Here is a 24370-nt window from a genome sequence, read left to right as displayed (position 1 = left end):
CCCTTGGAAAACAGAAGCAGAGCGTAAGTTTGACACTTCTTTTTCAGGTCCTTTCAGTTCATCTTCCCCCACCCCGCAGTGATGCTCCCTCTGACAGTACCATACTGGGATCAGAACCAGCAGATCTGCAGCAGAGTCAGGAAAGGATTTTCTTTCAATATGTAAAGAGAGTAAGAAAAAAAAAAAAACAAAAGGAAAAAGGGGGAAAAACATTTGAAGGAAAGAAGAAAACAAAATATCTTTGAACAGACTGGAGGCCTGAGAAAGCCCCAGTTTGGAATTCTGTCTGTGCCAAAACAGACTCCCCTTTCCTCCCACTCCTGGGGGGAGAGAAAGAGAAGGAGAGAGACAGGGAACGAGGGAGAGACAGCAGGACGTGACAATTAAAACGGAAAGATGGGGCAGGCGCCCAGCCGAGAGCCCGCTGCTCTCCCTTGTTAAGGACTCTGAGAGATGGGAGCAGGCGCTCTCTCTCCTCACACTGGTGACCAGAGCCATTTCTGAGTTAGTTCTGCTCCCGGCTACTCCAAACTGCAGCGGAGTGATTTAGTAGAGATGAGAGGAGACAGAAAACACAAAGAACAGCTGCCACAGCCACTCATGCAGTGAAAAAACACCTCATTTAAAAGCAAAGATCTGTGAAAAGCCCAGGTTGAAATATTGCCATCCAGGGTTATTGTCCCCAGGGCAACAGTGAAGGGAGACAATCCATTAAACTAAAACCAGCACATTTTGGTTGCATACGCTCCATCCTGGTGTCGTTAATATCTCCCCCACAGCCTCCACATGACTCCTCTCTCCCGCTCTGCCGGAGCCCAAACGGGACCACTCCCAGTGCTCACTGGGCCAGCAGGCCTTCCTCCCCACGGCTACGAAGCCGCTCATGGAAAAGAGCATGAGGACTGCTTTCCCAAAGGCTGGTGAAAACATTGGACTTTCGATTAATCACCTTCCCTTCTCCTCTTCCTCCCGATTCCCCCACCGTCTCCCTGCCCCATTGCTTGTGCCCCCCTTCCAGACAGCTGCTGCTCAGTTTCTGCTGGCGGACAGGCAAGCTGCTGCGCGGCGGTGGGGTGCCGTCCTCCCTGAGCATGCTCAGCACCAAGGGCCAGTGTGGCCCATCGACAAGCTCTTCGCTGCTCCCCACCCCATCAGGTGGATGGTGCTCACTGGCCTCCCGTCGCCCCCCCAGAGCATGCACCAGCTCCGCTCTTCGTTCCCATCTCATCTATCTGGGTCAGCAAAGGGAGAGGGCAGCAGGTCCCAGAGGTGCCCCCCGCCACTGCCCGCCTCCCTGCAGAGGAACCCCAGAGGTGTGAAACGCCGCAGCACCGCGAACGTCCGCCCCACAGCTCCGTACCCCTGTGCCCACCATCTCTGGCTCCCTGACTGTCTTCCCCTCAGAGAAGGGTGGGAAAAGGAGAGACACCTACTAGACTGCAAGGTGCGCTCTCTGACCTCCGGGGTGAAGGCCCCCAGGCCCAGAGCCGAGCGGGCAGCCAGCCGGAAGACATACTCAGTGTTGGGCTTCAGGCCTTCCACAGTGAAGGAGGTCGTTGGGTCGAAGTTCTTCGGCACCTGAGATGGGCGAGGGGGGAAGAAAAAAAATAAAAACAAACAAAAAGGAGCAGAGGCGAACCCTGCCCAGAGAGAGACACCTGCCCTACTCCCCTCTCTCAGCCACCTTGGGGAACGGAGGGCCGGGATGCTCCTCGGGGCCCCAACCCTTTGCGCTGCTCCTGCTCTGGACTCACCTCCCTGCCGCGGTCTCCTTCCTTATAGAGGAGCTCATACTTCACTATGATCTCCTGGCGGGGAGGGCTCCACGACAACACGATGCTCGTCTCCGTCTTGGCTTCTGCTTGGAAGTTCATCGGCTGCCCAGGAACTGACACAGAGTAGGAGCCAACGGGGCAGAGGAGGCAAGATGAGAGACAGGAGAAACCACATTAACTTGGCTAATTAGAAGACTCCCACCCTGTTTTCTTCAAAGCCTGTGTGTGATGAGCATGTCAGCAGCAAAACGCCATGCTGCAGAGTGGGCAGGCCCTTCCTTTAAAGCAGTGGAGGGTTAAATACCACTGCAGGACTCGAGCACGTCCAGAGCTGCTGGAGATGGAAGAGTCCTACTGGATCATATGCCTCTTTCTTGGCAGTGCAGAATACAGCCCTTCCCACTAATCCCCAGTATTAAAAGATTCTGGAAGCGGCAAGCCCACGAGCAGCCCGTTGAGGATGCACGGTTTCCTCACCAGCACCCCACGCCATAAGCAGAGCACCCGAAAGCACGCTGGGTGACAACCTGTGATAAAACACCTTTTGTTCTTAGCTCAACACATCTGCTGTGACAATTAGGGCTTTGTTTTGCTCCCCTTTTAGAAAAAGGCAAAATAAGGCTCATTCCCTACTCATCCCTGAGAAAGTATTTGCTGGGTACTTTAAGAAGAATTAAGCTTCACCATTGCCTGGGCAGCGAGTGTTTTTAGGTCTATTAAAGACCTTTAGAAACTGGAAGCGATAAGATACCTCACTTTGAAACACGGCACAGCAGAAATGGATTCTCTTTGCATAATTGCTTCCCTCACCCATTTAAGCAACAACTTTCCAAGAAAAAACAGATCAGAAATCATGCACCAGGCCCTCTGGCCCCAGCCACTGGACTGAGCTTCTTCCCAGAAGGTTACTTCTATTTTAAGTGAATTGAATCAATAAAGAAAAAAATGCTCTGGTGACACGGCAGCCGCAGCTGGATAATGCTATAAGCCAACACCTCTCCCTCCTGCAGCCCAGAGCATCCAAGGTTAGAGACAGAGTGCTCACCTCCTTGCTGCGTCTTAACCTGGATGGGGTCGGAAAGAGGCCCGTCTCCCACGGAGGTGAAGGCCAGGACCCGGACTGTGTAGGTTTCGTCCTCAAGAAGGCTGCCCACCGTGGTCAGGAGGCTGTCGTCCACGTTGTGCTTCTGCCAGTTGCTGACGGGTTGATCAGGCTCCATGGTGTAATATACACGATAGCCACGGATCTGCCCGTTGGGCTCCACTGGTTCCTCCCACTGGATGATCATAGTGGTGCTGCTCAGCATTCGTCCCTGCACATTACGGGGGGCACTGGCAGGAGCTTGTTCCCCAGTGCGAGTGACCACCGACTCGCTGGGAGGCCCCTGCCCAATGCTGTTGACTGCAGAGACCCAGATCTCGTACTCAGAGTTGGGGCTGAGCCCCCCAATACTGTAGCGCGTGGTGGTGATGTCCTCCTTGATCTGATATGGTCCATCCTGGCTTTTAGACTTGTATTCAATGACATAGTAGGACACAGGGTCTGGGTTTCCAGAGTCCCAGGTGATGGTGATACTTGTTGCTGTCGTCTCTGTCACCACTGGCGTCCCAGGAGCCTTGGGGAGTGCTGAGAATCAGGAAGAACAGACATTTAAAAAAAACCCACATATGCTGAAATGGTGCCTAATTGGGCTAGTTAGGGCTGCAGGAGCCAGAGGCACAGTACCAATCACAGTGCGGCAGTTCAGTAAAGTGCTGCTGAAATATTATGAACCTAGTTATACACTCTATTATCCTTCTTAAACTGCTCCATCAAAAGGAAAGTGTTCAGCTAAACATCTGGAATCATTAGCAGACTTCAGCTGCACATCCGCCGGCTCACATGGCAGTAAGAAAAAGCAGTTTTGCAAGAGCTCCTTCCGAGCACGTAATCAGATCTTCTGAAACAGCGCTGGCAGCCCGGCTCCGGCACTGCTGAATCTCTCCATGTTCAGTGTGCAGGTAACGGCATGGCGAGGACTGCGCTCTCCAGAACTAGAAAACTATAAATACCTGGAGTGCTTCCTCTCAAGCCACAAACGTGTGTTAGTACTCATCTCCCCTGTCCCTCGTCCAGAAGACTTCCTTTGGAGCTTGCTGCAGGCTGCATGCTAAACGTTGGACACCTTTAACAGCAAGATTTATGCGTTTTCCTCACTACACACTTTAGACCCTTTCCAACCTCATCTTCCCTAGACTTGAGCACCTCTAAAGCTCTAACTTCTCCTTTCTGACTGGGAAATACTGCAGATGCTTACACGCAGGAACATAAGGGCAATAGAATACAAATAAAACGACAAAAGGCAGAAGGTACCAGCAGGGCAAGATTCCCCATCTGAGGAGACAGGATAGTTGGAAGCAGAAGCAAAGTATCTCACATAGCAGCTTTTTAAACTGATAGTATAAGACAGGGAAAAAGGGGAAGGAAGAAAATACTCAGGAAAATAAAGAGCACCTCAGTCCAGCCCCAGGCATCCTTCTGCTAGCAGATGAGCCCACTCCCTGCGCACAAGCTCAGAATGAGTGTCATGTCAAGATTCACTAGTCCCTACTCATTTCTACTGTCAGACCTTCCTTAGTTGGATGCACTGATACAACAGGATTGTTTTTCTTTAGCCCTCCCCTTCTCCAGAGTATTTCTCCTCCTCTCCCCCACCCGCCCGTATCCTTTCCCACCCCATCTCCCCCCAGACCCCTCCTGGGCAACGCCAGCACTCAGAGCAGACACCAGCTCATACAAAGAGCTCTACACTCACCCAACCACAGGGGCATCCCGCTTGGGTTTTAATACTCCCCTGCTGAGGACAGAATAGATTGAAGGTTGCACCCGTGCTCCTCTTGGGAATTGCTAGCTGGAAGCTGGGGTTATTCCCCCTCTTGCTGAGGCAACAACGGCCACTAAGATGCTGGAACTAGGCTCTACTGCAAGGGCACACATGCCAGAGATCCTCAGGGTTTTGGCTGAATCTCTAACCTTGGGACAGGACGGCATGCAGGCTTCAAGCCATCCAAGGCTCCTTGCAAACTGCCCAGCCAGCCTCATATCCCAGGACAGAAACAAGCATGCAGGGCTTGGAATCAGAGTCTTCTTCATAACAAACACTCAGTCGTCCTAAAGCGAGGACAGATCTCAAGCCACCAGCTTCCCCTTCGCTGTGGATTTCTTTGTGCGTGGGATCCCCAAAGATGCATGCACAGATCCCAGCACGTGGCACTCGTGGTGCACAAGTCTGCCTTCCTGCTCATGCTCACATACCTATGCATGTACGTACAGGCTTGTAACAACACGGACTTACACACATGCAGCCAGGCGCCCACATGCTCATACAGCCACGGTGCTCCTTCTCCCATGCGCACACACACTCATGCACGATGACCTTTTTACATGCGTCACTGTGTCCCCACGCTCCTCATGCGCAGCTCAGACAGTCACAGGCTCACCCCGTGCAGACAGACAAAGACACAAGCAGGAACAGGTACCCACGCAGTCACACAGTGACATTCCCACTCATGCACCGGTGAAGGCCGACAGGCAGGACCACATATCTACAAATGCCCACATGCATAAACATGACACGTGCCCACATTTGCTTTGCACACATGCGCAGACGCTCTGTTACGACCATGCACCCAGCACGTGCCTTGCACATATATACACCCATGCGGCAGCTCACACGCTCGTGCGTGCACGCTCCTACAAACATGCACAGTCGGGGAACCCACGCACTCGCTCACGCAGGCGTGCTCACACTCTCTTACATTTCACCGTGATCTGAGCAACGGCTTCTATGACTCCCAGACTGGACATGGCCACACACGTGTAGTTGGCTGAGTCCTTGACATCCGTGAGCTCCAAGACATTACGGCCCACAGGCATGTCATCTTCAGGCGTCAGGTCCTCTGCTCCCTGCATCCACTTGACGTATGGCATGGGCGAACCCACGGCCACGCAGGTGATGTTGACGTTGCCACCGGGCATGATTTCATGGCTGACGGGTAAGATGGAGAAGCGAGGGGCCACGCGGCGAACTGTGGACGAGACGCACAGAGGTAACAAACAAAACAAAACGAAACAAAAAAACAAAACAAAAAAAAGAAAGAAAGAAAAGAAAAAGAAGAAAAGGGAGAAAAGAAAAAAGAGCAAAAGATAATTTAAATATAGATGGGGTTTGTCATCATTTATTTTCTTCCTTCATTAAAAACAAAACAAAAAATAAATTAAAAAATCAAAAACCAAAAACCAAAAAAATTAAACTTCAAATAAATTTTTACTTCACAAACAATATATAGAATATAGACATAAAAGCGATATTTCATAGCAACAGGGTTCCATTGATCAAGATTAGACCCATCACAGCACAGATAAATACACAAAAATTTATTAGCAATTTCTCATCTTTACTGGCAAGAGCTGGCATGGCGAGCGTCGAAAAATCTCCTCCACAGGCGCTGGGGCCCCCAGCTCCCCGCTCCGCGCCCCGGGAAACCTGCTCCTCCCCTTTTCCAGTGGAGTCCGACTCCCACATCGCCTTCTCCCACGGCAAAACGCAACAGCCCCTCCGCCACCACGGCCCGGAACAGTCCAGGCGCCGCCTTCGTCTCCGGAGAGGGGCCCTCTCCCACCGGCCACCCTGTGCCTGAGGGATGCTGCCGAGGTGGGGCGGTGGCGAGGAGAAGGCTGGGACGGAGATGGAAACTTCTCAAGATTTTGCCTTGTTGGACCCAGCGAATCCAACAAAGAGAGAAGTATCGCATCCCCAAATGCCAGAGAGACCCCACTTGAAAAGTAAAGAGGCAAAAATATAGAAAAGGGAGGAGAGGGAGTCCCCGGAGCGGGACAGAATTTGGCTAGTGTCTGCGTGTGAGAACCGTCCAGGGGGAGGCCGTCCCCCTGGAGCGAGAAGGAGTGTGGAAAAGATGAGAAACTCTAATGAAATTTTTGTGGTTTTCGGGTATAGAAACCCTAACGAAGCCTCTTTAAGATCTGACACGGTTCCATCGATAGATGCAGCTCTCAGAGTCACAAACATCATGCAAAATAGGTAAAAAAGAGAGAGAAAAAGATAGAAAGAGAGAGGAAAATGCAGAGAAATATAATTTATGGGCGGCTAGCAAATGCCCACATGGATACTGAATAGAAAGAGAGCGACAGAGAAAGAAAGGAAGACAAGGAGAAGGAGAACAAGGAGGGGAAGGGAGAAAGAAGAGAGAGAAAGAGGGAGGGGAGGGGGAAACCCACTTTAATGCTGCATACTTTTTCTAGCTGATGTGACCCAATGTGGTGGCTCACATTGTCACATCTCAGCCCTGGCGGAATAATAAATAGAATAGAATTAATAAGAAAAACAAGGTAATGAAACTTTAACGTTGAGAAAACAGTGACATGTTCTGTGCATCTCCTTAGCAGAGAGGTGGATGCAGCTTCCAGACCTTACACAATAAGAACATGGACGCAAAGGGGAGGGTGCGGTTTCCTTGGCTCCATTTTCTGAACTAACTGGGCTGGCTGGGTAGCTGAGGTGGGTGCTCGTCCTTAGGGGTGAAAGCAGGAGAACGGACCAAGGAGAAAGGCACGTGGGTCAGAGGGGCCCTAGGGAGGGAGCTGAGGGCAGGGTCCCATCCCGCAAGCAAAGACAGAAGGATACAGACCCCGGGAAGTTGCAGGCACAGCAGCAGCCTAAGGAGAAAAGGAGCGCAGGATTCCTCCAGCTTCAGAGACAGGTCGGGTGAGCGAGGGGGCAGGAGCGTTAGGAGTGCTGGGGGCCTGAAAAGTATCTGTCCCTGCTGGACCATTCCCAGGTAACCTCTCTGAACAACCTCTCTAAAAAATCAGTGGCAAGTGTATCCATGCAGAAGCAGTGCAAAGGACATCGGAGCTCAGCCTGCCATCGCTCTTCCCAAGCCCTAGTGCCTTCAGATGTCCCCCGAACTGATGTCTTGGGTTTTTCTAGTATTTATCTTCCAGGCCACTTTCCTGGCTGCCACCCAACATTATGGATCTTTTCAGATGGGAAGGGCGCTGCCAGGAGGGGTGGTGGCTGTTTTCCATTTAGCGGGGCTTTGTTGATCAAAAGCCAATTGTAGCCCCTGCCTCCTCCTGCAAGCGGACAAGATGTCTTCACAGAAAGGTGGGCTCTTCCCATCACGCTATCAGATCCTTTTCTGCACGGTTACCAGTACCCAGGAACCAGTACCGAGAGGCAAGGAAGAGAAGACTTCCAGATTTGCAGCATTAGCAGCTCAGAGATGCCAGAGAATTCCTGCATGCATGGATTTGCGAAGGGAACGGATAGCATGCCCTCACCTCCAATGCAGCTGGGGAAAGCCCTGGAGCGTGGAGGGAGAGACTGCAAACTCACCTGGACGCTAACACTAGAAGATGACTTTCTGCTTAGAGAAAGGCGTAAGGAGAGTACCAAGGTATCTGCACATCCTCAGGCACCAGCACTGGCTCAAGAGAGCAGGCAGCATGCTCCTTGCTCCCTCCTGTCACACCGCTATGGCAGACTTTTAGCCCTAGACATGAGGGTACGTCCCTGTTGCCTACTCCGTCCTTCTTTCCACTGTCTGCTCCAGGAGGTACCGCATTTCAGAAAATGGAGCCATGTGAAGACCACACCGGTCACAATCTGAGACAAGATGGAGAGAACTTGAAAAGAAACAAGTGGGGTCAACATGCAGACAGATCTGGGGTGGGGATGACTCTTTTGAGGAGGGGCTGATATGTAACCTTCTGGAGAGGGGAGGCAAGGTGGGAAGAGGTGAGGAGAAATGGGGAGACATATGCCGGACAAGGCCCGGTCAGCAAACAGCATCAACAGCAACAAACAACGGCAGGTGGGATGCAAACACCGAGTTGTCATGGAAACAGAACAAGACAATTAATTCAAACTGAGGCTAATCACAAAGAAATAAAACCGAACCAAAAGAGAAAGGAAAAAAAAGAAAAAAAAAAAAAAAAAAGAAAAAGGAAGAACAACCCAGAATTTAATAACTGAAAAGCATTATTTGATGTACGGTGGAGTGCTGAGAATCGGAGTCTGAAGGGACCGGACTGCTGCTGTCTGCGTGGTGCTGGGCAGGGCAGGGCTGAGATCCACTCACACAACACAAGCCCAGGGCGCCGGGGCCGGAGCCGTGCAGCGCACGCTCACCAGCAGCTGCCGAGCGGTTCTCCCCACCCTCCTCGCAGCACCCAGGGCCTTAGGCCAGCTTCGCGGGGTCTCAGGGCAGCGTTACTTTTGGGCTGTTTTAACGGCATTTGTCACGCTTAGCTAATGGGAAGCAACCAGCACATCTGGGTGCCAGCCCAAGACAATGCGCGTTCTGCGAAAAGGGAGAATTTGGATTAGGGTTAGCGGCCCACTAACGCAAGACCAAAACAGGCAGCGGCACTTCTGTTGTGCATCCTGGTTTAAAAAAAGCTATGCGGTCCTGTGCGCGCACAAATATACAAACATCCACACACCAGTCTAAGATGTGACAGCAACTCCAACGTTCGATGCTGGAGACCTCAGAGAGTCCCTACGTACATCCCTGCTGTGGCTCAGGGCTGTGACAGCCGCGTTACTGGTACAGGAAACACTTGTAGGGCTCATCTCTGGATACCAAGAGCCATCATGCTGCTGTTTATTTTAATTGCTCTACCACTCTGATTTGGCTGTTGACATGAGATTTCTCAAGCTGAGAATCTCTGGGTCAGCGTTTAGGCCAGGGCCTAGGAGGAGGAGAGCGGTGGCGGGAAGAAAGCTTGAAGTGCAGCTAGAGGTTGAATCAAGAACAGTTTCAGCTCTGGGTCCAGCTGGGTTTCACACAGAGCAGCTGAAAGAGTGAAATTTTACATGGAAAAAATGCAGCGAAGAGATTCCTTCCATTTTGCTATCCAACACATTCAAAGGACCAGAAAGAAAAGAGTAACTGCCCTCTCTGGAAAGGAAAAGTTGGGATGGGGCAGTCAGGTCTCTACTTCATCGACACTTATCTAATACTTTTACCAATTTCTGGTTTCAAGAAGCACCTTCCCTGAGTTTCAGGGATGTTTGGTTTCCATGACAGACCTGTTTTACGAAGCCAACCTCGCATGCATACACATATGTGCATGCTCCATGTGCATGTGCAACATCTCCCGATATACACACACAAGCAGGCACACACAAACACACATTTTCAATGGCCAAAAAACTCTCAGGAGCTTTTTTCAAACAAGGATACAGCTTGTTACTGATAGAACCAGATTTTAGAACTGGAGCTGGACATTTGTGATGCAAGTCAAATTATTTCAATGCAAAGAAGCCATTTCTGAGACACAGAAAGACTTCTTAAGTGCAGTTAGTTATGAGTCTGTTTAATATTGTCTGTTGGATAAGTATTTCACGCAGGCAAATCTGCACCCCAAATTCTGCTCAACATAACCTTCATTAGAAATGGAACAGATCCATGACTTTTCACGCCCTTGTAAAGCCAATTGGTTTTGTTGCTGCTCACGGATGCAGTCCTTAACCCGGTTTGTGTTCTGTGAGTGGCACTGTCGGTGCGATATTCTTTCCAGCGAGAAGGTACCAATCGACATCGCTAAGGTTCCCCACCACCACCACTCAGTTAAAAAGAGAGCTGGGGTCCACAAGGTGAGAGATGTTTTTGAAAGGGACAGATTTACAGACCTGATCGGAAGAGACACTGGGAGATCCAGGGTTGACTTTTGCAACACCAGAATCCGTCCTTAAAATGTGTTCCCAGGACGCTGCTAGTGAGAGAAATCTGAGGACCAACCGACCAGTTTGTGCTGAGGAAACCCACCGGTTCCACTTTTTAAGCCCCTTCCAGATTAGCTCAGGGAGAAAAATGTTGGAGGAGGAGTGAGGTGGGGAAAGGAGAACGTACTAGACAAGAACCCGTCACTTCAAACCCCGATTCACATTAAACCAACTAAAAGATAAACATATTTTATATCTTAAAGAAGAAATTAATTGAAAAAGGAAACAAAAGAAAGTGAAGTGACTGGTTGAAAGCACCAAACAAAACCAAATGGTATTAAACATTTTGACACTCAGCAAGCTGCTGCTCCAAATGAGGTGAGAAGGCGGACATTATTGGCCATTTTGGTGAGACAGGAGTCATTCCGTCTTGCTCCAAAATGAGGAGGGGTAGGGGAAAGGGTGCCAAAATAATGTGCAGCCTCTACATTATTAGTGAAGCTTAGATTACACCTGTCCTCCCCTCCCAAAAGGTGGTCCGTCCCTGCCCCTGTGCTGTCCGTGCAGCCGCCTCTGCCTTCTCCCTCTCCCATTCCAATTGCAAGTTCATTCCGCTGGGGCGAGACGCTGTTCGGGTTTGGATTTCCGACCTCCGTCCCTCCAGAGGACGAGATACTTCCCTCCTCGTGCCCATCTCCTTCCTAATTTCCTTCACGGTAAATGAAAATAAATAAGTAAATAGGTAGATAAATAAAGAATGAGACCAAGGCTTGGATTTGGTCTGGAGGAAATCCATTACCTTCCCAATCATTGTTACTTTTCCACTTAAAAAAACACATTAGTTGAGTGACAGGCTGGCTGAACATCTCTGGTCTTTGGTAATTCTTTTTTTTTTCTGTTGCTTTTTACAGGATTGAATGTAAAATAATCTGCACCCAATTGTTTTTCAAGCAGCTCTGTAGCATTAAACACAGACTTTACTATTTTATTTTTGTTATTTTAATTTGACAAGGTGTAATCTAATTTTTTCCCCTAAAACAAAGAGAACAGCGATGCAAAAGGTGTAAGAGACACAGGCAGGCAGAGATTTCGAGATCAGTACAGCACAGTGTTCCTGCAAAGTGCCCTCTATAGAGAGATATACATATATATATACACATATATATACAGTTTTGATTTTTTGTTTGTTTGGGTTTTTTTTTGGGGGGGTGGCTTTTTGTATCCATTTCCTGATACCCTTGAGAAATCCTTCTGCAGCAACACAGCAAAGTTGCTTGTTTGCTTTGTTTGAACTAGAATTTCAGAGCTGAGGACACCCCAAACGCAGACAGGGCGCTCCCCCACCCACGAAGCGCTACCGTCAACGCTTACAAACCGCCACAGAGCTCTCCCTCCCCGACGCCAGCGCCTGGCAAGCGGCACTACAGGGGCAGCTGTACAAACGAGCGGTGCTTCTGCCTCCCTCCTCTTCCATTAAGGAATTTATCAATGCTAGTCTAAAAAGGTATTAAAATTCCTGCATTTTAAAACATCAGTGATTGTTTTGACCTTGTGGCTATTTGTTACATCTATAGTGCAAGTGAAATTATTTCCTTCTGGCCTCTACATGGCACGGAAAGCGAAAAGCTTAGCAACCGTTCCACTTGTCTGTTGAGGGATGGGCTGAGCAACCAGCAGCTCTGCTTTGACGGTCAAATTACACAAGCCAAAATTAACCCAGGAGCAGGCTACAGGCTCAATTATTTGCTAAATTAGTCACATTTTAATATATTTTGAAGCTTTATTTCCTGAGGTCCTAGGCACACTATTTCTGCATTTTCTATGGTTTTTATTTTAATTGATTTCAACTAGTTTTGCTATTACGTCTTTAGCCCTGGCCTGTTTTCGCCTTCGGTCTCTCAAGGAGTTGAGGTTTTCCAGAGAGCCTTGAAAAATATTTGAAACATTCTCAGCAGGAACTGGGCTGCAGAACCTGATTCTGGGTGACTAAGCACTGTACTTGACTCCCGCCGCAGAAGAGGCAAGGCCTAAGCAGGCACAGCGAGTGCGCTGTGCCGTTTTAAATGCCTGCTGAACCATTTAAAACTCCCTGGGCTTGAAAAGAGCAAAGCAACAAGAAGCTCGAGCGGAGGGGAAAAAGGATTATCCCTGCAGCACCACAACTGCTGCCTTTTGTAACTCCTGACAGGGCACCACTGTGTGAAATAGGGGAAAATTTTTAATTCTGGTAAATTCAAGCACGACAATTTGTCCTGTACCAACAGCAGCAGCTCTGCATACTCCGAGGTTGCTAAAGCACAGCCCACACAGCTCCACGGTGCACTGTTCCTTCTTCCTTTCCCTTTGTAATACAGAAGAGCACGCAGAGACACTCGGTCCTTACATACAGTGCTCTATCTTGAGCCAAGCAGCTGGCTATTTGGATCAAAACAGAGCAGTTGAGGCGGAAGCCTGAAGCTTTCAAAATTAAGGGGAGAGCTACAAAGTGCTCCATTTCACGGGGGCAAACCAGCTGTGGCCATAGATCCCGGACAAGCAGACATATGCCCTCTCTAGGGCAAAGCCTGGACCCTGCACGCGTTGACTCACTGATGCTTGGAGAAAAAAACCCATCAGGTAGGAGTTATTCAACCTGGTTTTATCCACCGAAATGGAGTAAGCATCTCAGCCCTTTTGGGCAAGATGCAAAGCCTCTTAAAAATGCACCCCTCTGCATGGGTGCCCTACCCAGACATTTGCTTTCTGACGAGCTGCGAGAGCTGCCAGGCTCTCAAGCCAGCCTCCCCTGCCCTAAGCAAGTCCCTGTCGCCGTGCAAGGAGAGGCAGGTCGCTCTCCACCACCACCACTGAGACAGACATCTCTTGATACACAGGACTTTGAACCTGTCCTTCCCTGCAATCACTATGGGCCCGAAGTTTGACTGTATTTGTGTCCCTAGGGATACAGAGAAGCATCCAATGAGACTTCTGAAAGCCAGCTGAGCTGTATACCTCCCATAAAAATCAGCATCCCCCTCTTAAGGTGTGCTGACCTGCCTGCTAGAACTGCGTCTTTTCACTGCCTACAGGTGAAATCTGGACAACTGGCTCAGACTAGAAACGTTCTTACACCCTAGGCTGGTGGCTGAGTGCCTCTCACCTGCTTCTGATCTGCTTTTGTGGGTCTCCATAAAGGTACTTCTGCATTTGACCTTGGAAATCCCCTGTTAGCAGACTGTTATTTTGGACCATGGCATGATCTGATCTGTAATAATAGACAAGGCAAACCCTCAACCAATAATTTCGAGACCGTGCCCATAACTTCTAGCAAACCGTATGAGCTCTTTTAGCCAGGTATCGAGTCTCTATTTCCTCGCCCAATGTCATTCCAGCCTATCATGACTACATCCAATTTAGCTCTAGTTTATTGTTGTTGATATTATTATTATTATTATTGGCTCTTAAGGAAGAATTTAATCTTAAAACCTTCTCAGATCACAAGAGATTCTAGCAGCAGCAGTGCAGGTTGGACATGTTAGAAATACTTTATAAAAGATAAAATAAACAAATAAAAAACAATGGTGTATAAATCCCTTTTTAATTGCACCTAAATCCTGAAACTCAAACTCCTATTCATGAAGGAAAATCCTGTAATTAGTAGTGATTATCACCTTTTAGTCCTAGGCAGGAGGGAGGTGGGATGGGAACACCTCACTTCAAATGCTATTCCTTCTCTCGTGCTCTTTTTAAATAGAACAAGCTTTTTTTTGTTCCTTTTTTTTTTTTTCCTCCTTTTTTTTTTCCTTTTTCTTTAAATAGAGCACTGGGGCTGGGGGATGTCTTTTGGCTATTGTTGGCATCAAAGTTAGAAGAGCCACAGCTGGCCGCTTCAGAAAGACATTATCAACAGTGCAGCATTTCGGAGTGGTACCCTTGTATCTAAGGGGAGAGGGAGAGAGACTTGAAAGGGGGAGGGGGGAATACCAGCACTGAGGGTCCGAGCACTGAAATCTCAGCATTTTAAGAAAAAGAGAAGGACAGACAGAGAGAAAGAGAGAGAGAGAGAGAAAGAGAGAGACAGATACTGTGTCAATACTGCACTGGATTTCTCAAAAAATCACACAGCTTTAATACCTGTACACTAGGAAAGCCACTCCTTTGGTAGATTATTGAGTAGTGAGGACTGATGGGCAGAGGGAAATGCATAAACAGGGAAAGGAAGGGCATTCAATTCTGCAAAGGGCAAAAGCACCAAGCACCAATGGTACAACTAACACACTGCAAAAAACCCACCTGTTTACTATCCCATGTGGCTCTCCCGCTCAGGATGCACACATGGGAGGCAACAGAAGCTTAATGGGGATAAACAGGGAGATGAGAAGAGGGAAAAGAGGCATTTTCAGCTAGAATGTAACTCGTCAGATTTCTTGTTGCTGTTTACAACAGAGATGCAGCTGCCAGCTGTGTCCCAGCAGCCTCTTTTGTGTCTACCACTGCTGCATTTCTCTTTCCACGCTCCTTTAGAAAGGAGGGCTCTACCTTCCCTGGACCTGGCTGGTTGTCAAGGTGCCTGTAGCCAGGCAATAGCGGCTCAACGCTAGGGAAGAGGGCAAATGGGGAGAGGCAGAGCCATGAGACCCAGGCACCCTTCTGCCAAAGGCGGCTGGCCGGCTGCCCTTCACTTGCAGCGCTGCAGGGACGAGGCATCACCCTCCTACAGGGGACTCTGCCCAGTCCTGCCGGCGAGACGAGGCACTGCCTGGTGCCGGGGCTCTCCATGCAGACACGGGCGCTAAAGGAAAGACAACTGCCTGTGATTCAGTAACACAGCAGGAAGCTTTCCGTCTCTCCCCATCCTGGGCCGAAAGCAGATCAGCTCCCGCGCGCCGTGTCTCAGGCGTTACTGGAGGGAAATGGCCAGTTACCAGTGAGCGAGTTCTGCCTCGCTGGGGAAGCCCTTCAGAGCAGGGATCAGGGTTTTTCTTTGTGTGCAGGATGTGGAACAAGAGCCACACCTCCAAGAAATATGTAAGTAATAACGTGTCCCAGGGGCTGCTCTAACTCTTGGAAGAACACCCTGGCTTCTTACCGTCTTTTCCACTCCCCAGATCCCTCCCTCCCCCCGAAACAAAGGCTTGTCCCAAACAGCAGGGCTTCCACGGACAGGCGTTAGAGCTGTGTGACTCCTTTCCTCCTGGAGGGATTGAGGAGTTCAGTTACCACCGGGTGGGCAGGAACACTGGCTTCTCACAATGCGTTTGGAATAAACTACAGCACAGCATAACCAATCAAAACGGAAACAGGAAATCAAGAAAAAGCAAAAAACCCAACAGAATAAAAAATTTAGAAAATAAGAGTAAATCCACTTCAAATAAACCAGAACTGTAAAAAAAAAACAAACTAAAACTATACATATTTATATATAGAAAAAATAATTCAGAATTAATTTAAAAAGTGGCATGCAAAGAAGATTGTTACATTCTCCTATCATGCATCAGGCCCAATGTCCAAACGGCAAGGTAACCATGACGACAAAAAAGTGCAAGAACTCAGCAACATTACCAAAGGATGCATAGAGAGGCCCACAATGCAACTCAACTCATCTCTGCGAGACCCGGGAACGGGCGGGTCTCGCTCATCTTAAAGATTTCTTGCTTTTTCTCTTTTTTTTTTTATTTTTTATTTTTTTATTTTTTCATTTTTTTCTCTTAAGAATGTAAAAATGTGGGTAAAGAAAGTAAAAAAGAAAAAAACCACACCAACCTTCTCGTAGCTCTGAGGGATGTTAAGGGGGTTTGATGCGGAACACAATGACATGAGGAGAAGAGAAAAATAGGGGAAACACAGAGAGAGTAAAAAAAGGCCTTCTCAAGGCTGTCAGCTGCAAATTGATTGTTTTTTTCTCTTAACCAAAATAAAAAGAAAGGAAAAAAAATGAAGATAGTAACGACCCTCCTTGCTGCCTTCCTAGCTTTCCCCCTCCCATCCAGCTAGGTACCTTTTGTTTAAGCACAACCAAGCTCTGTACAGCGGTCAGACTGTGAGCAATCCTAATTCAGAAGCAGCACCTGACAGAGGTGCCAACCCCAGAAAGGAGCTCTCACTTCTTTAAGTCCATCTGCTCTTTAGAGAAGGGGGAGCGGAACCTGTACCAGGCCGAGCAGACCCGATACAAAGGAGAGCCCAAGCTGGAAATCCGCTCCCCCAGCCCGTGCTCCCCCCAGCCCCCGCACCCGGCTCTGCTGGCGCTAACTCCACAATGGGACTGAATAAGGAAAAAGAAATAATTAGAAGAAGAAAAGAAAAGCAAAACCAAACCAAAACATTTCCTTGCAATGTTAAAACTTACAACTCCTATCCCAGGTGTTCTATAGAGACAAGCATGTTATGGGAGAAACAAGTCAATTGGAAACACAAGAGTGTTCAAGACTCTTTTAAAACAAAAAACGGGAAGAAAAATGTGCATGAACTTTCCCTCCCACCAAAGCAAATCCGTTTCAGAAATTTGTTACCTTTCCACGATATTAACACACAAGAAACAAGGAATTAAACAGCATGAAAAACACCCAAACCACAGGCCGAGCTTGCTTACACGGTGTTTTCTGCACTCTCTCGGCCGGCTAATGCTGGCTTTGCTTTGCAGGCAGGCCTCAGGTACGCACAGGCTAACTTGGATAGAAAGAGGGCTATCCACCTGGAGCCGACTCTTATCCAGGTGCGGAGACAAGCAACTCCATGGTTACAACCTTTGTCTCCTGAGTAGTTTCCGAGTGGCCAGAAAGGTAGAGGAAATTTATAAATAAAAGAATAATGAAAAATCCCCACATTTTTTTCCTGTTTCTTTTTTTTTTTTTCTTTTTTTTAAAAAAAGAACCCAAAACATTCCATCTAAGCTGTCTGCGAAGGATTTAGCCCTGAATTAGTATCAGATCCAGATTTACGTTCCCAAAAGAAGAATTTCGGGGCCCAGGCGACAGGGCAAATTTCAAACGCAATTTTCCAGCTGGCCACAAAAGGCTATTTAAAAATTTAGCTTGGAAACATTAAATTATTAAAAGCCTTCTCTCCATGTGCATGTGATTTAGTGAGCGTGAGACACGAGAGAGAGAGAAAGACAGAGAGAAAGGAGTGCACACAGGAGCATGGCTCTGCATTTGACTGCAGAGTTAACGTGAGTGTAGGTGGGAGGCGCTTCCTCTGTCGATGGGATGGAAATGGGAACAGTTTGCTGGGATGTAACTTTTCTTTTTTCCTCCCAATGGTATTTTTCTTTTTTTTTTAAAAAAGCGAGAAGGACCAGCCCTGCTCTCTCATTACCAAAAGGGTTTTGCTGTGGAAAGATATTAAACCAAAGCTACACACAAAATATTACAGGTCAGAGAGATTAAAATAAGGTAACAAAGAAAGCAGAAAGGCTATTGCCCCACTGGGTGCGAGAACATCGAGGGGGCATCAAGCAGAAGCCAGTCCCCCTGTCATCTGTTCCTCATGCTACATGGCTGAAGGAATCTGTCACTGTGGCAGAGATGTCTGCTGGCCATCTCCAGCTTTCTGTGAGTCTGTGCCCACGGCCAGCGTTGATGGCCAAGGAACCAGTGACAAATTACTGCTGGCAAAGGGAAAACCAGCTGGGACTTAGGCGAGAAGTGGGAATGCACCCTCCTGTTGCAATCTGCTAAGATCCAGGGGACAGAGAGCTCAGTGGAGGGGGCTGAGAGGGTCCTCCCCTCCTCTCACACCCACACCAGCAGAACTGAAACCTTCCCACTTTCAGGGAGCAGGGATCCTTCGGGAGAAAAGGGGATTATGGCCTCTTTGCAGCCAAAGCTGCTCAGTCCCCTCTGGGCTCTGCGGGCTGATGCTGGCAGATTCTTGGGCACGCTATTTTGGGTCACGCCTGACTTCACTGAGGGCGACACAGCCGCGTGTTGCTCTGCAACTCTGGCACGGTAGCTGGAGCCACCAGCAATGGTGAGGAAGTCAGGGCGCACCAGGATTCCCCTGCGAGCTCAGCAGTGCGCTGTAAGGGTCCAACCGATTTAACACCAGTGCTTCCCCTGCACTCAGGGACAGGGTCGAATCAAACAGCTGGGGACAAAGGAAGGCCGTGGGGAGGAGAGATTTGCCAGTGTTGTGAGCCGATGCGCTCCCTACCTCTCACGTAAAGGTTAGCAGGGGAGGAGTAGCGCACTCCGGCGCTGTTGCTGGCGACGCATTCATACTTCCCCTGGTCCGTCTCCTCGCTGCTTTCAATCTGCAGGCCACCTGGGAGGAGAGAAGAAGACCGCAGCAAAGACACGATCATCACCATTTTGTTTTCTTCTTAAGAGAGAGAGCAATAGCGTCAATGTTTTGCTTTCTCCTCCCCTTGGGCTAATACACACTGGGACACTCCCTGGGGGTCTCGGGCTCCGAGCTCTGGAAGTGCTGAGCCCTCTGCCGATACCAGCTACCGTCTGGGCTCAGCGTTACGGCGGGACACATACGCAACAGGAAGAGAAAACTTAACACCCCCTCTCTACACGAAGTGTTCCTCTCCACACTGAAACCATCAGCAAAAGTATCAACTTTTGTGGCTTCTGCAATGCAGACATTCTGCACCAGAACTCATGAAATCAACTTCGGTAATCCATATTACTGTGACCCCCAGAAATCTATCAGAGGGCAGCTGACTTTCCCTTGCTCGATTTGAAGCAGTGACCATAACAGTGAAAGCCTGTGTCACCCACTGCCTACGATCCCTGAAGCATTTCTATCACTGCTGCCTTTGTTTTGTGCCCAAAATACCTGATTCACGGGAAGCCTGCAGGAGACAAAAGTCAGTGTGAAAAGCACCTTACTGATAGTGAATTTTGCCAAGGGAAAACCTTGTAAATACTGCACGGGAACTTCCAAATTGCCTGTGTGGTTTACACCGACTGGGCCAAAAGGATTTAGGTTTTTCTTAAACCTGTACATTATTGCAGCCTATAAGAATATACGCAGAGCCCATACTAAACACTCCTGTAAGCAAACATACAGAGATATGCTGCATGTAAGTACATGGAAGAAAATTGCCTCATTTACCTCAGAAGGCTTCATCCCTGCAAAACTCCAGTTAAAATACATACTGCATAAATAATTCAACAGGCTATCAAATGTTTTATGTATTAGGAGTACACGATTATACTACAGATATGGACGGAGCTCACATGTGGTAAGACTCTTAACTCCCATCTCTGGAAAAAAAACTAAATATGAAAACCAAACAATTCCAGCTCGGTGTAATATTATTGATAAAATCTTAAAGTGAGAAAAGTGCAAATGATATCAGTGTTGGTTGCAGATACAGCCTCTTCAGGAAGGAAAAACCAACGTGTTCACATGAGGAGGACACGGAGCTCCTGTTCCTCTGTGTGTGCATGGGTGAAAAAGGATGCTGCGTGGGAAGACGTGAGGCTGTGAATTTATGACAGGGATGGGGTGTGACAGTGCGACTCCCGCCAGCATCCACTGTGTCTGATAGCTCCCAAAGGCAGAACAGATAGAATTAAAAAAACAAAAAATCCCACCCAAGCCACTAAACCAAACTAAATTCATTTCAAAAGAATCTGTGGGTATTTCAGTATCACAGGAGTTAGAAACCAGACTGAAGCTTCACACTGAGACACCAGCTGCGCGTATTTCATCCTGAATTACAGCTCGAGCGCGCTCTGCCATCTGAAAGCTCCACTTTGGTGGAGAGCTGGTCAGAGTTTTCCTAGAAATTTCTGTTAATTTGGACAAATCTGTGGGTTGCTTCCACTGGTTCCAGACAAATATTTTGTGTGGCTCATGAGCGTTGCTTGTCTGAGCGTACACCAGGGCAGACGAAACCACCCTGCAGAGCAGGAACAGAACCATGAACTGGAGGCAAGCAGCTTCGCCAGGGCAATAAGGACTCACCCCTTTCATCTTGACCGCTGCAGCTTTGCTGGTGAATGCAATGGTGGAAATCATGCTGCAGAGAGGTCAGCGAGTTTTCAGCACTTGTCAGAAGCCAATAGAGATGATGTGTGAAAAAGTAAATCCCACCTACAGCACCTCCTGTTGCTTTTACCAGCAGAGAATTATGGACTTTTAAATTTGCCGGTGTAGATAAAACCAAAGCAGTCTTCCAAGGGGCGCACACCCAATTCCTGCTGACTTTCAATGACAGCTTGAGGTCTAATACCTTTTTGGCTCCGTTAAAGAGACAGTGCAGAAGCTACTTACCACAGGTATCTTTCCCAGAAAAACCTAAGGGTAAGAGAGGGGGGAGGAAGGGGAAAGAAGGCTCTGAAGCCAAACAAATGAGTACTCTGAGATGGTAAGTGCTGACGATCTGACTGAGCAGAGGATTGGAAAACTTTCACTACCATCAGGGGCTTGGGAGCGCTTTGCACCAATCAAGAGAAGGCCCTAACTATTTACCAAGCTTTGATAGCATTTAATGCTCAAGATAAACTTCAGTCCTTCACAGTCCTGGAGAGATTAGGTCTTAAAACTCTGCCATAAATCTGAGGCAGCACAGCCTGAGACATCATCAGAATAACAGTATCAGTATTACCAAGTGCACCCAGCAAACAAAAAAGGACATTATAACCATATATAAAATAAAGACAGGTATAAAAAAGAAATATCCAGAGGTGAAGCAGGACAAGAAAACATAACAACAACAAGAATCTGTATTGAGCACAGGTCAATGAAACAGGAACTGAGTGGAGAGAAGTGTTTGGAGAGTGGGTGAGTAAGTGAGTTGGGGGTGTCTTACCTCGGATCGGTGTACCTTCTGCAAAGAAAACAAAGAAAATAAGTGAAAAGACTGTAAAACCCCAAACACCTGGACCGCCCGTGGGAAAAGGACCTGAGTCAAGGAAGACAGTTCCCAGTAGGAAACTTCCTGCTCTACCTCATCTTCAATTATAGGGACAGACTGAAGAACGTTCGGGGTACTCAAGGTGGGGACGCCCTTTTTAAAGCAGCCCAATTCAGCTGGCTGTTTACAGAGCCTCCACGGCACGTGGCTTGAAAAGTCTTAAGACTCGCTCCATTTTGTTGCTAAGAATGCAAAGAAAGTCTTCAAGCTCTCAGCTAACATTACTAGTAGTTTGCTACTTGCAGAACATATGATGAACCTGCATTTGTTTTCATCACTCCTGGGAAAAAGGGTCGGCATTATGGCCGTGCTAGCCCAGACAAGGAAGGAGACATCCAGGTACCCTGCATCACATTAAGAGTTGCAGGTTTGATCCCACCTTTGCTAGCAAATTCCCAGTTCCAAACTTAAGTTATTGCTACAGATGTGCAAGGAATTCAATGCATGTCCTTATCAGGACCTCCAGTTATCCTTCGGTGGCTCCGCATAGAGACTGAAGCCAGATGCTCTGCACTAAAGAAGGCCATGCTACTGCACAAGTGCAAGGGCTGCCTCATGCAACTGCCCTGGAAGCCTCCCTAACGCCAGTGCAGGAGCGGGGCTGCATGGAGAGAGGAGTCCTGCTGCACTTGCCTGTTGACTGCATCTCTCTTGGGTTATTTTAATTCACCCCCCCTCCAGTTGTCTCTAAGTGCCTAACGTAACCTAGGCAGGTCTCACAGATGCGAGGAAGCGACATTGCGGCTGGTGAACCATGCCACAGTCAATGGTAAAATCACTGTCCCCCCGTTTGACCTCCTGAGGTTGCAACCATCTTCCTTGGAAAACACGGCAGGTCCTTTTGCTCACAGTGGCATTCAAACTTGTTACACAGCTTATCAAAGAAGGGGTTTTAGTTGGTTGGTTTTTACCCCAATCCTGAAAACAGGGCAGATACCGCAATTACAAGTATTGCCTCTTACTAGGGAGTAATGCAAGAGCTTCTCTGCAACGGTGACAATGCTGTCACTCTGCAGCACCTCCCAGCCAGGGCTTGCATAGCACATTCCACGATAAATATCAGCCTTACACGCTCTCCTCTCCCCCAGTGAGGTACAGCAGCATTATTACCCCCATTTCACAGATGGGGAAGCCGAGGTAGAGGTGAAGCAACTTGCCCAAGGTCACAGAAGGAAGTCTGTGGCAGAGGCAGGAACAGGAGTCCAAGCCTCCTGCGTGCCAATCTTCTGCCTTAACCACCAGAAAACCCCTTCCCTCCTTATCCTTCAGCCCTGCTCATCCTTCTTGTGCTGCGGTTCAATCCTCCATTTTCAGGATAGAAGGCAAAAATATAGAGATACTGGTTACGCTTCACCTTTATTTTTGAAAGGAGATGAGGGAAGAGAGGTATTATAGTGTTAGGATATTAGATTCTAGTTATATTCAGCTTCTAGTTAAGAGGTTTGGTTATTTGCTAGAGAAGAGTTAGCATCTAGTTAGGGTTAGGAACTAGCTAAGGTTAATAAAGCAGGCTGGTTAGCTATCAGGACAAAGGTTGGAGAGACAGCGCTTGAAAGAGGAAGAGGTGGGGGGAGCGTGTACTTGGGCAGATCTCCACACAGGAGATGGCAGGAAGGTTTTAAAAAGCGAGAGAGAGAGAAAGCAGCAAAGGGTTATAGTCCAATTCAGTGGAAATAAAAACAGCCTCTGACACATCCTTCTGTCTCAAAACTGGAGTGAAAATCTGCCATCTGTGGCACAAATCTGGAACGAGGCTAATGGGAAAAGGGCAGAGCGGGGGAAGAGACCCCAACATCACCCACCGCTACAAAGCTTCTTTGGCCTTGGCTAAGCCTGGCGATTTCCTGCAAAGGTTCCCTCTAATTGACAGGAGAAACACGCTGGAAGTTAGAGCTATGTAAGCATAGATACAACAGCAGCCGTTACCTTCTTGTGTCATTGTAGGTTAGTTATTCCCCGTTCCCTCTAAGCATCAGTGCTGTCCCTGGAAATAGGTTGTCAGCACCTCTCAGAGACAGACTGTCTTGGAGACAGTGCTCTCGGAGAGCAAGGCAAGCCAAGCCATGCCACCTTGGTCTTTCCAATTCTATCTCTGGCACACGGAACAGAGAGGTGAGGAGCAAAACATGTTTTGCAAGATGCCCCGTGCCAGGGATGGAGGGGACAGAATTTGAATCAAAACGAGATCAAGTAACTCGCAAGGAAAGAACAGTAGTTTGAATGGCGGCAGGGACACAGATGGTAGATTTTCACTGTTGGAGTTTCACATCTAACCAGCTTCATATTTAATACAGGGGCAGCAGGATGGTGCTAGAAGAGGATAGGAAACAGATTAACTATTCTGAAGAACTCTGACAGGTCCTGTAAGATTTGACACGGGGCCGTGGGGGTGGAGGGGAGGCACCTGTGTTCACTAGCTGGCCTGCCTGGTGTCCTAAACAGCGCACGGGTAGCACAAGGCTCACCACTGTCCAGGGCAGAACACGGGCACCAGCTTCGCAGGAAAACTAAAGGAGGAAGAACTCACGCTGGATGCTGACTTTCCAAGCAAAAAGCTGGTTTTGAAATGCCACGGGCAAACTGTTCATCTTGCCCTCCACAGCCTCCCAGGATCTGGAGATCTGCCTAGTTAGGGCAAATTTTGAGTCTACATGAGCCCAGATGGCCAGCCTAGTGTTTAGCAGCAGAGGCAAAAGGCAGCTTAAAGGACTTGCCTCTGGATCATAAAGGACCAAGATGGTGCCAGGCAGAATACCACGTGCAGGTGTCCCCCTCTGTCACAGAGGCTGGCATCTGCTCTTCCACCATCCCTTCCTTTGACTTCCCACACAGCAAGCTGCCTACGGATTCTCCAAGCCTTGAAAACAGGGAGAGGAGGACAGTCACCATTGCCATGGTAATGACCGAAAACACATCCCCACCTTCTGTCAGGCCACGTGTGAGAACATGTGTGTGCTATGCTCCTCTCCCGAGGGCTGGAGAGAGCTTTCTATTCTAAACAAGCAAGC

At 48.4% G+C, this 24370-nt stretch overlaps 1 protein-coding gene across 3 annotated transcripts in view; it reads right to left on the bottom strand.

The window, feature by feature from the left end:
* The window catches only part of PTPRS (protein tyrosine phosphatase receptor type S), a 100264-nt gene that overhangs the window by 43053 nt on the left and 32841 nt on the right, over window positions 1-24370 (bottom strand). For all 3 annotated transcript variants that reach the window (XM_082331034.1, XM_082331033.1, XM_082331035.1), the window contains exons 5-9: window positions 18641-18751; window positions 5574-5843; window positions 2821-3402; window positions 1755-1888; window positions 1434-1578 (exon numbers count right to left, since the gene is read on the bottom strand). In XM_082331034.1, the coding sequence (XP_082187160.1) occupies window positions 1434-1578; window positions 1755-1888; window positions 2821-3402; window positions 5574-5843; window positions 18641-18751 (1242 nt within the window). The remainder of the gene's footprint in view (window positions 1-1433; window positions 1579-1754; window positions 1889-2820; window positions 3403-5573; window positions 5844-18640; window positions 18752-24370) is intronic.

The sequence above is a fragment of the Platalea leucorodia genome, assembly GCF_965183815.1.
Source record: "Platalea leucorodia genome assembly, chromosome: 21".
Classification (NCBI taxonomy): Eukaryota; Metazoa; Chordata; class Aves; order Pelecaniformes; family Threskiornithidae; genus Platalea; species Platalea leucorodia.
Note: the sequence above shows the minus strand (reverse complement) of the source record. Positions and strands in the feature narration are given on the sequence as shown.